The sequence below is a fragment of the Anabrus simplex genome, chromosome 4, assembly GCF_040414725.1.
Source record: "Anabrus simplex isolate iqAnaSimp1 chromosome 4, ASM4041472v1, whole genome shotgun sequence".
Classification (NCBI taxonomy): Eukaryota; Metazoa; Arthropoda; class Insecta; order Orthoptera; family Tettigoniidae; genus Anabrus; species Anabrus simplex.
In genome coordinates this window covers 245228103-245240887 of record NC_090268.1, presented here as the reverse complement: position 1 = coordinate 245240887, position 12785 = coordinate 245228103, and the positions used below count along the sequence as shown (strand labels likewise).

At 37.8% G+C, this 12785-nt stretch overlaps 1 protein-coding gene across 3 annotated transcripts in view; it reads left to right on the top strand.

The window, feature by feature from the left end:
- The window catches only part of LOC136871849 (uncharacterized), a 171283-nt gene extending 158511 nt beyond the window's left edge, over window positions 1-12772 (top strand). For 2 of the 3 annotated variants that reach the window (XM_068227226.1, XM_067145479.2), the window contains exon 4: window positions 7995-12772. In XM_068227226.1, the coding sequence (XP_068083327.1) occupies window positions 7995-8214 (220 nt within the window). In that variant the 3' untranslated portion in view covers window positions 8215-12772. The remainder of the gene's footprint in view (window positions 1-7994) is intronic. The other variant, XM_067145478.2, reaches the window with a different exon arrangement.
- Window positions 12773-12785: the final 13 nt, after the last annotated feature.

Genomic DNA, 12785 nt, shown 5'->3' with positions numbered 1-12785 from the left:
GTTGATGAATTGACCAACAAGCAAGACACGAATGTTCATGTGCACGAAATGTTTTTTATATATTGTATTTTATCCTGTACATATATATATAAGTTAGTTGAAGTGAAGATATGTTTTATACACTAATTTTAGGACCTCAACATAATATTTTAGACATACAGTTGCAATATTGTACATACTGACATATATGCCAATTCACGTTAAGACATGCCCCATTTGTATATGACTAAATGCACATCATCATATGACATTCCTTTGACAATGCAATTTAATCAAAGCTTCATCATATAAATATGTATTCATGGTTCAGCTGAAGATGACCTTGTATATGGGGTCGAAACCGGTCCTGTGGCTTAATATAAGCAATAAACAAGTATTGATTGGTGGAAATTCTTTCCTATTTTTAATTGTGTAATTCGTCAATACGGAAATGAAGATTATAGATTACGATTAACCATCTTCAGCGAACTTAATATTATCTCCAACTCCTATCTAAGTTCCTTTGAATAAAATGAACTTAAAATTTATATTCCTTTCAAAATATTAAGAGATATCTTTTCACACTAGAAATTATTGTTCAACGATGCACTGAGATTTTCGCATGGCAACATGTTACTGTTAATTTTATCACTTGTCGATTCAAAAATGATTTAAGTCTGATTTATTTCTAAAGCATATTTCACAATTTTTTAGATGACATTAACTTCGTAAAACATTCTAATTATTCCATGAAACTGACTGATTAGTGATCAGAAATAAGAAAAGGATCACTTTAAAGACATTGAAATTAATTGTTTATGGGCTTCAACCATGTGGTACATTTCGAAGATTCCTAGCGTATCCAATTACTCACATAAATACGTAATATTGCAACATTTGCATCAATTTTGCAAGGGATTATTATTTTAGACTGAGTGTAAAAGCATTGGTTTCTTCCACACAACATACATGTGCTCAATAAATTCATCACAGTAAGTCTACAGTATGACGCAAATATTGTAATAATCACCACCATTGGTGAGCATTCTATCCTCACTCTATCTAGCATTAGATTCATTACTCTTGATCACATTTCACTTCCTAAGAAAAATCTAATTCTCTAATAGTGAAATTAAAACACTCGATCACTTTTATCAATATTTTAACCAGTACGAATCTTATTTTAAAGCTAGCAGTGGTTGCGCACATGGTGCATCTATATATGTTTCTTCAGAATTTGAATTTTTTTTAAAACTCTTATTTGTACATCAATTGATACTATTATCTTGGGCATAAAAACAACTGTATATTTATGTTCTTACTATACAACCACAGATTATTTTTTTAAAATTTAATGCTAAACTTTCACTTAAAAGTCCCATCAATAAACAAAGGGTTAAGTCCCACCTTTTAAAAATCACTGCAGGATCTGCACATTACCCGGAAACCCGACGTAACTTCTCAGTCGTCTTTAGAAATAGTTTTGGAATGTAGTAAGAAATGGCAGCATCGAATACACACAATATACAGCAGCTATCTGGCTGAAATGTGTGGTGCTACGCAGTAGTGGTGAAGCCATTTTGGTGAATGCTGGAGTGCAAAGAACATTCAATCTTTAATAGCATTTTCTACTGCTCAAATGGTAAGCTAACCAGTTTTCCCCATGAAATGAATACCGGTACCTAAAATTGCAAATTATTCTCTATGAATTTATTCTTCATGTAGCATTGTGCAATTCTGGTGTTATAAAATACTGGAGACTTCAAAGTCCTGTCAGGTTCCAAAGACAACAAGTAGTGGTTAAGGTTATGTTTGCAAGTTCTTCATCTCAACCTTTTCCCACATCACGTAGGGTCAGCGTTGCTTTGATGGATTCTTTTCCTCCATAAATGTCTATACAATGCTGCTTTCCTCTTCCAACTTTTTTAACTTAGATCCCCTTCTGCCTTGTCTTTCCATCTCATTTTTGGTCTTCCTCTCTTCCATGACCCTTCAATTTCTGGGTTTCCATTTCTTTTCCCCACATAGTCCTCCCCTCTTCTCTGCACATATCTACAGCATCTTAGCCTACTTTCTTGAACCTTGTTTGCTATGGGTCCCACTTTCACTGATCCTCTGATGTAATCATTCCTTACTCTGTCCCTTCTTGTAACTCCTCTCATCCATCTTAACATTCTCATTTCTGCCACTTCCATCTTTCTCTCTTGGGCTTTTGTCGTTAGTATCCATGGGTTATTGAGCTGCCTATTCATGGTGAATAGCATTAGTGCCAACGGCAAATTATTGTTTTGCTTTATTTCAGCATTGAGAGAGAGAGAGAGAGAGCGTGCGTGCGTGCGTGTGTGTGTGTGTGTGTGTGTGTGTGTGTGTGTGTGTGTGTGTGTGTGTGTGTGTGTGTGTGTAGAGATTACCACTCCAACAAAGTCTGCAGTAAAAATCCTTTCTTACTTTCCAGCTCTCTGCAGAAAATACCTCAAAGTAACTGATATAGCATATGTGTTGGAAAATATACCTAAGGTTTGGATACTTCTAGTTAATTTAGTAATGATAGTGCGATTTTTTTCTGTAAAGATCCATAATGCTGAAAATTAAGAAACAAATTTTACTGCAAACTTCGTAAGAATGGCAATATATATCTAATCACTCAGCTGCTGGAATAAGATTAAATAATTACTACTACAGCTACTAGTAATATTACTAGCACTGTTACTTCTACGTTTACCATTGCTGTTAATACCAGTCAAATGATGATGATAATAATAATAATAATAATAATAATAATAATAATAATAATGATGATGGCGCATGGCTTTAGGTGAAGCCTGGTGCAAGTCTTTCGAGTAACGCCCTATAGGCGACCTGCACATCTGCGAGGGTTGGGCCCTGCCTAAGATAAATTCTAATGATGAAGACGGCACAGATACCCAGCCCCCAAGCCAGAGGAGTGGAAGTTAAAATATCCAACCCGGCCGGAAACTGAACCTGGAACACCTTGGGCCAACAGCTAATATGCTAACCAATTAGCCATTGAGGCGGACCCCATGGTCGGATGAAATTTACTGATTTCTAGGCTTACAATTCCTCTTTATCTACAATCATAGTGAAGTAGGTATATGCACCTTGAAAATATTGTCGCCAATCCTGTCGGGCCTTACAAGTCCCAAGTTACATTTTGGTCTAAATTACTAATATTTCAGATATTTATGACTTCATACATGTTTGTACATCTAAATCTACATATCAATAAAGCATATTAAATTTTTTGTCAAGTTTCATGCAAAAAAAATTAACAAAACATCAAAAGACGCTCAAACTTCCCACAAAATACAAGCTCCACCTACCACAATACTACCCCTACCGCTTTCTTCATTCCGCTCTCTACACTTTCAACTGGCCAGTTGCTTGACACAAATGGTCAAACATCAGCCAACTCCACAACAAGAGCTAACGGGGCCAGCGAAGAGGTCAAGTATATTTCAACATTCCACAACACAATAAGGTTTCTGCACACAAAACAAAACTATTCTCTTTTTCTTTTCTTCTCTTTTTAGACTCCATATTTAATATTATCTCTGCCGGGCTGAGTGGCTCAGACAGTTGAGGTGCTGGCCTTCTGATTCCAACTTGGCAGGTTCGATCCTGGCTCAGTCCGGTGGTATTTGAAGGTGCTCAAATACATTAGCCTCGTGTCCGTAGATTTACTGGCACGTAAAAGAACTCCTGCAGGATTAAATTCCGGCATCTTGGCATCATAAGGTTAGCAAGATGTAAGAACAATATTATTATTATTATTATTATTATTATTATTATTATTATTATTAATTTTTTTGTAATTTCTAACTTGCTTGATTTTGTACGTATACATAGTTGAGTCACATTAATCCAAACTAATTGGAACCAAGGCTTATCCAAATTAGAACATTTTTGAATAACAGAGATCTTTCATATAATGCAAATTAAAAATTAATTGTAAGATATAACAAAGTGCCCTATGCTATATGGAGCAGTGACCCACCGCGACACCAGCTGATACGATGTTCATGAGGCAGTGGCAGTATATTGCATCAGCCAACAGGTTTGCTTCATTGTAACAAAAGAAAATTAATTATTTTATGAACATGCCATATATGTACTGTACAATATATACCCTAGAATATGTATGTATGCATGCATGTCCAACCCTTGTTCCGTTTCTCTACAGGGTCATGTATGAAGCGAGATGAATCTTCGTGGCAGGTTTATATGCCCGGATGTCTTTCCTGAAGTCAACCACATCAGAGGAGTCAATGAGATGAAATGAATGATGTGATATATGATTGGAAGGGAGAGGATGAAACCCGGTGCTAGCACATAGCCTACTCCTGTCGAATAGCACCAAGGGATCTGCTCAAAGCTTTACGTCCCTATCCCATGGATAAATCACCAACAACATCATAAGCCTTCACTCCATATTAACACTGTAGAGAGGTTTGGAATTTAATCCAGGCTTTTGGCACCCAGTCTAGTGATTAGAAATTGTATACCACCACCTCCTCTATTTCTACCAGCCAACATTCTGATGGTGAAAATTTGTCCCACCAACAGGACTCGAACATGGTGTCATACCCTATAGAATTCACGCCTGAATGATCATGGCCACCAGGCAGACTTAATAAATATCCTAGAATATGCTAGGCCTGTTTTCATCATTTTTGAAAGCAAAACAAACTTGAGTTAATTTATGTATTGTTTCTTTTTGCTATTTTGTTCCATTTCCAGGTGTCTACAGGTCATGAAAGTCATCAATTTTGTTTTCTGGTTGTGGAGATAACAAATGAAGAACTTAAGTCTACTAGGCTCTACAGTGAATAACTCAGCATTGCCACGCTGCTTTTCATAAACATTTATTTTTATCATCATCATTTCTCCTTATCCAGCTGGGTCGGGGCATTTATGGTACTTCTCCAACTTTCTCTCTCCTTCCACTATTTTATTTTGTTTAATTTTGTTTCATTAGATATCAGCCCCATGTGGACTTCATCAATGTCTACTGCTTTCCTTGTTTTTATTATTTTAACTCTTGATTCCATCGTTTACATTGTTATGTTGTTTTCTGTGTCTTCATACTGTACCACCATTGTCTCACACACTATTTCTCACATTCAGGAATTTCATATGTTTTCTTTATGTTTTTGGGCTATCTTAGTAACTATCAATCTTCATCTTTCCTCATCTTTGTGCATACTCTTCTCTTGCTTCTTACAAGCCCATATAGCATTGATTTGCTCTCCTCTAGATGCTCTTCTCTCTCTTGTAAATTTCTCTCAGCTTTCTTGAGTTACTAAATTTTTAAAATCTCCTTAATTTCTTGATACTTCCTTTTACATTCTTCCTTTTTATCTCTTTTCCATTCTTGCCTTGCTTTCTTCTTTTCTTTCACAATTTTCTTCACTGTCTCTTTTCACCATGGTGTCTCCTTTTCTTTTATTCTTGTAGATGTTCTAAGACAGGTGTTCTCTGCTGCACAGCTTACAAATTGTCTCCTTAAAGTTGGACCCTTCGACAATTCCAATTTCCATTGTGCTTTGAATTTGTTGTTTCAATATCTCCTGTACATTTTTATCTTTAATTTCCGTACTTTTTATTTTCTTCTCTTGTATTTCCTTTATTCTTTCAATTTTTTTCACTCATTATTGCTACCACTACTGGATGGTGTCTGCCAAAAGATTCTCCCAGTAGAGCCGTCCATCAGCTGCAACTTGCACTTTCCACCACGAAGTAATCAATTACTATCTTTGTCTTTCTGTTACCCCAGCTATATTGAGTACTGGATTTGCCTTCTTCCTAAACCACATATTTTGTCATATGGTTGAAAGTGTAAGGCTTTTGAATAATAATTAACATGTTTTTGAGTGTAGACTTCTGGATACTGTAATTAACATAGTGACACCGCTAATTCAAAATGAATTACTGAATAAATATAAGTAGATAATTTTTTATTGTGTATCATTGGTAGTGCAATTTGTTTGTGTAATTACCCTGCAAAATACACATTTCAAAAAAATTAGGGGAACCTGTTTTGTAACTTCTGGTATTTGAACGTTAATTTGGTAGATGGGGTTCCAATGGTTGTACAACATACCTTGAGACCTTAGCTACTCAGGCTATGTCAAATCGAAGTTATACTTCATCTGTAGGCGTAGCCATGCATTAAACTTTCAGGTGACCCCCTCAAAACAATGTGAATAGCGGTGTATCGTGAGGTACACAGCTACTGCGGTCATTTGAGCACGTAGTACATAAACCAACACATCCCATGAGACATCTTAACGAGGTTCAAGTCGCAAGGGCCATTACTTTGATCCAGGAAGGATGGACTTTTCGTCATGTTGCTGTGGATCTCAATGTCTTTCCGTCAGTTATCAACACTTGTGGAATCGCTACAATGAGACTGGCCAGTTCACAGGGAGGGTTGGACAAGGTCATAGGCACATGTCAACCCCACAGAATGACAGATATTTAATCATCGGTGCGTTGCGGCGTCGTTCAGCGACTGCCAGAGAACTGCAACAAGATCTCGGGAAGGTCACTGGAGTCACGGTGTCTGACCAGACAGTGAGGAACAGGTTAAGAGTAGTGTCCTTACAAGCCAGACATCCTGTTTGAGTGCCCCGTTTAACGCAGCAACATCGCGCAGCTCGCCTTCTGTTTGCCCGTACCCACATCAACTGGCAACTTCGCCAATGGAGACCTGTGTTGTTCACAGACGAGTTCAGATTTCCCCTTGGACGTCAATGTGTATGGAGACGCCATAGTGAGCAGTACATGCCAAATGTTGTCCAGGAAGACGACCAATGCGGACAAGGTTCTGTGATGCTGTGGGTGGCATCAGTATTGATGGCCGTACAGATCTTGTCGTCGTCCGTGGTAATCTTACCGCTGCGGGGTACATTGAACAGATACTGCTACAGCATGTGTTGGTTGCTGCATACGGTGTTAGCCCTGAATTCATACTCGTGCACGACAATGCCAGGACTCGTGTAGTGTGCATCATCAGAGCTGTCTTGCGAGAACTAGACATTCAAGAGATGGAGTGGCCAGCAGTGAGTCCCGACCTTAATCCCATCGAGCATGTGTGGGATGAGCTTGACAGAAGTGTTCATGGGTGTCCTGTCCTACCATAAACACTCCAAGACCGGGAACAGGTTCTCATTGAAGAATGGGACCTAATACCGCAACGTGACCTCTGTCGACTTATACGGAGCATGCCACGTAGGTGCAAAGTTGTGATAAATGCTTGTGGAGGACATACACCGTGCTGAAGCTCTCCAGCTGTGATAAAAATCCACCCTGGAGGACTTCTATCACTTTGTTTTCACCCCTATTTGGATATTTCCATTTGTGTTCTGAAAATGAACGCAAATCCATCAATGTTCTTTTTGTATACTTCAACGGTAAAGAATAAAGGTTTAGTTGTTAATATACCTGGGTGTGAGGTATTGTTTTATGGAGCATGGCATACATTCAAAAACATGTTCCCCTAATTTTTTTGAGCTGTAAATATTACAAAATAAATATAACATAACTAATTAAGAAAGAATGCGAGCAAGGGCACTTGTTGAAAGTACCAAAAGGTCGAGTAGTGGGCTTTCTTTCTTTCTTTCTTTCTTTCTTTCTTTCTTTCTAATTCATTATTATTGCTTGTTTCGATCGTGTCATAAAATATTTTAGGAAATGGTCATAAAAATGGTTTGCTCAAACCTGTAGACACCCTGTATTTCAATAACTTTTGTTTTTAAAAAAAACTGTTCTTCTTCCACTTTCGTTCACATTAACCAGATTTTTGGATTAGCGTAGATTGAATAATTGAGACTCTATTGTATGTATAATGCACTAGTTTAATATTGAAAACCTTACCAGGTTAGGTTATTGTATCTCTTAGGTTGAGAACCTCTGTTCTAGCCCATCAGTTTACAGCATGCTTATGACAAGATGATCAACATTAATTCTGATTGGTTTGCATTGATTTGTTTCAGTGGTTTAGATGTGAGATCTCTGCTTCAGTACTTCAGTGGTGGTGATGGAAGTAGCGAATTAGCAGCGGGTGCAAGTACATTTGTAATGGCTTATGCAATTCACAAGGTGTTTGCTCCAGTAAGAATAAGCATCACTCTAGCTTCTACTCCATTTATTGTACGACACCTTCGAAAAGTGGGGTTTCTCAAAGCACCAAGGCCGACCAGTTCATCATTGTAATAATATGTCCGACATATTGCAAAGTATACAGTATAGCTTACTGCTTTTCCGAAATCTTCATTTCTTCATGGAAGTCAATCAGAACTGAATAACAACTGTTTGATAATGACCAACTCTGAATGGGCAAAAATGAAAATGACATCAGTTATGAATATAACATCTCTTCAGTCCACTTTGTAAGTGCGAATTCTCTGTCATTCGTGTGGTTTGAGCTCCTAATCACTGAATATCAGAAACCTTTATTAGAGCTCTTCATGTTCTGAATTTTAACTTGTAAGTAGTCATCTCTCACCTGTTTTGGAACTGAATGTGTAATGTTAACTTACACTCCATAATGGGACTGTGATTCTGCTCTGTCAGAGATCAAACATTCATATCCTTACTCTCTGGAGTTGTACTCAATGTGTTTTCTTTTAAATATATATTCACGTACATTCCAGGAAAATGCTGTGATACTCCCTTATTTCAAGTCAGAGGACATGCATCCTATTATTTTTTTACCCTCAAATTTAATAATCATCCACATACTACATATTCTTCTTCTCCTCCTTCTTGGCATTTTCCTGATTACTTGAGTTCGACATGATATATGGCATAAGCCCATTTTTATGGCCAAATGCCTTCCCTGACACCAACCGTATGTAGAGGGATACTAACAACTTCGTATTGGCGTTGCGCCTGCAAAAACCACTATGTGATTTTTTTGGGAAGAAATACTGATCCACAGCACATGCCATCAAGAGCGAAAATTCTTTGACGTACCTCAAACAATATTGATTCTTAGATGACAGACCTTACCAGCATTTTTCACAGGTGCAACCACGATATGCTGCAATAATCTAGACATCATCTACTCACCACAAAAGCCTAATATGAAACAACTGTCACCCAGCTTCTCCCATAAAACGTGTCATGAACTCAAGAACAGTATATATTAGCCCTTATGCAGAACATGCACTGAGAAGCATAACCCACTTATTGTTTTGCTGATGACCCACTGTGGCAGCATGGCCCAGATGGGAGAGCACTGGCCTTCTTTGCCTAAGTTGTCAGATTTGATCCTGGCTCAGCGCTCTGGTATTCAAAGGTGCTCATACATACCAGCCTCGCGTGTAGATTTGCCATTACGTCAAAACTCCTGCGGTACAAAATTCTTGCACCTTGACATCTCTAAAAACCTTATAAGTTCTTAGTGGGATATAAAACCATTATTATTTTTCTTTCAATTTTATGACCGCATAGGATCACTTTAGGTTGTTCATTATCCAAGTCTCTTCGAAGAGACTCTTTGGGCTTTGCAGTCCTCCCAGTACTCTTTTGTGTGTTCCGATCTTCATGCCCTATTTGATGTTGAAAATATTTGTATTTTGTTATTATTATTTATTATTATTATTATTATTATTATTATTATTATTATTACTGTGACAGTGTAATTGGCTGGCAAGTTTTAACTGGGCAAGTTGGCCGTGCGGTTAGGAGCGCGCAGCTGTGAGCTCGCATCTGGGAGATAGTGGGTTCGAACCTCACTGTCGGCAGCTGTGAAAATGGTTTTCCATAGTTTCCCATTTTCACACCAGGCAAATGCTGGGGCTGTACCTTAATTAAGGCCACGGCTGCTTCCTTCCCATTCCTAGGCCTTTCCTATCCCATCGTCGCCATAAGACCTGTCTGTGTCGGTGCGACGTAAAGCAACTAGCAAGCAAGAAGAAGGCAAGTTTTAAACAGAATCCTCTATGCTTAAGTTTCTTTTAAAACACATTAAATATATTACAGTATTAAATTCTGAGTTGTTTAAGAGAGACTGCCTTTGCTGACAAAACCTATTGTTTACAGTGCACTGTGTCTTCTGGTATGGTCTAGAGAGCTCAAACAAGTTTATAACTTTCATTAGCTGTCTCAGTCTCGTCCTTGCTTAAACATTAACATGAAAGTGACTGGGTTCTGAGCGATGCTATAATGGCATTCCTTATCCAGCCGGTCTGTATTATGAATGGTGTGAAAATGTTGTTCGAGTCGGTAGCTGCATGTGTTTCAGTGGGTTTGGCAGACTGATATATAATAGTAACTTCTGGCTTGGTGAGGAAAGCAAAACTACCTCACTTGTTTCCCTAGTACGCCTTTTGAGTGACTCCTAGACCATCTATGATGGTTAATGGTGAAGCTGTTGAGGATCCAACCAGTCTTTGGGCTAAGTACTCCACATACATACTTTAGGAAACAACCCATTTTCTTCACTTTTATCATGGTTCCACATATGACGTGGAATTAAGAACAACATCATGAATTATGATCGTGCATAATCAACTAAGAAACTCATAGCAACATACTGTACACCTCCAAAAGATTAATCACAAATAGTAGAAAACACCAGAGGATGCTTTACATAGATCCTACAGGGTATCATTCTCTGAACAACTTTCCTTCACTTTTGTCCAGTGTGTGCATGTCTTAAATGAAAAACAATATTTGTGTGCAAATGGCCTGGCTAAGATCAGATAAATATTTATTTTATTTTATTTTTTCCCTTTCTATGTCATTGAGTGGCTGGCTGTACAGTCTACTTCATCCCATATCACGTAACAGGACCCCGCGTTGGATCTGATCAAACAGTTTCCAGAAAACAGCTGCATTTTCAGCATGTGGCAGCACTAGTGACCCAACTTGAGCAGTTCCAATCTGGCCAGGTACTAGCACAACACAAGTCAGGAGTTGATTAGTCTGCCCTGGTCAGGATCTACTTACAAGCAGACTTGCTTTGCACTGTCTTGTGCCCGCAACTCTCCTCACTGCATCACAATATATGTGATGATAACATTGGTTGAAAAGCTTCCGTTCCTCCCTTTGTAAGGTTACTTTCAATGCTGAGTGTTGGGTAGTGGTAATAACATGACACTCTGAAGGAACCAATGGCATCAGGCGCAGCTCCCCAGTTGAGAAAATGCCACTGAAATCCAGCATGCAGCATCTGTTCTCCAGGTTAGGGGTGTCATCAATGAAATCTAGCAGTTAGCTATAAAATGCCTTTGGGTATGGTGATCCCACTGTATTAATAGCCTATAGTCGAAAGCGGATCAAGACAAGGAGAGGACAAAACGGAGGTCAATGATCCACTGGCCGACCCAAGAGCTCCCTAGACAAGGATGACTGACTAAGAAAAAGACTGTTCAAACTACACAATGGAATTCAATTTTTAATGTGGTGTCACATAAGAATGTACAATTGTCACAAAAATATACATGCGCAGTTATGACTTTACTGCAGATTAAATTTCATTACTAGGATCTATTCAGTACTTTTGTTCATGTACACAAGGCCATCTACCTAATGACGATGAAGGCCTTATCTATCAAAATGTTTCTAGTAATACTTAAGCATCGTTCAGATGACGCACTTGTAGTGAAAATGCATAAAATGCCACATTCCACTCTTGACAAGTTTGGAAGTATGTTTTCTTGATTTTTCCAACAAAACATCAAGAGATCAGAATCGTGTACCATTTCTAGGTAAACGTCAGCTTTGTCTTCAATGTGGGGCTTGTCCTGCCATTCACCACTGCACCTAACAAACATGTCTGTTTTAGCAGTCAGTTCTCCTCCAGAAGATAAAATTTCAAAAGGTCCTTACATAGAATGCAGGTCACCTATAAGTTTGTGTCTGTCTGCACTACTGATCATTTTCATTCCTCTGAACGAGGAGTGAGAAAAGTCGAAGTATTTGCTTGTCAGTCACGTCTATATTTTTATTAAAACATTGTGGTCTTGTTCACTTCCATGCATTTTAATCCTCCGTACTGGACATTTTTCACTAATTTTGGATTTTTAAATTTAATATTATTTTTGAACTTAGTATTTTTTATTTCACTGTGTTTGAGTTAGTATTTTCTACTTCATATTTGTAATAACTGCAATACAGTTGATAGATCCTTAGCATGGAAATAGTGGATTTAAATTAGTAGGTTTTTCATTATTTTTTAAAGTTCAAAGTATACCTTTAACTAATAAAATATAGCTAATATCGAGTTTATTTGGTTTTAGGCTGTTCAGAATTGTTTTACAAGAGATACATTTACATAATAATTACTACCTAAATATTATGTGTGATCTGTTAGGTCTGTTCAGTTGGTATAAATCACTGTTGTTTAGTCTATGTTCGCGAGCTGCCGCCATTGCGTGCACACTGCTGTTGAGTCGACACAGCTCTCATAGAATTTGCTAGGAAGAATGACATGTAGAGCTGTAGTTTGCAGTTTGTTGGGTTTTTTCTTAAGAACTATAATAAGATGTCGATTTAGATTCCCATAGGGAACCAGAAGTATGTCATAATTTGGGCTCGGATCGATGTGCTTGATAAAATCTCAAGATACGCTCAAAAACCATGTGTTATATGCTCGATGGATATACTTGAAGAAATCTATTATATGCTTGAAAACCCCCTTATATGTGGTTAAATATGCAGAATATGCTCAAAAACACTGTTAAAAACTATAGAAAGGAAAGTGAAACGAAAAAAATCAATAATATATCTTTATATACGAGCTTTTTCTAATTGTATGTATGATACACTGCAATATA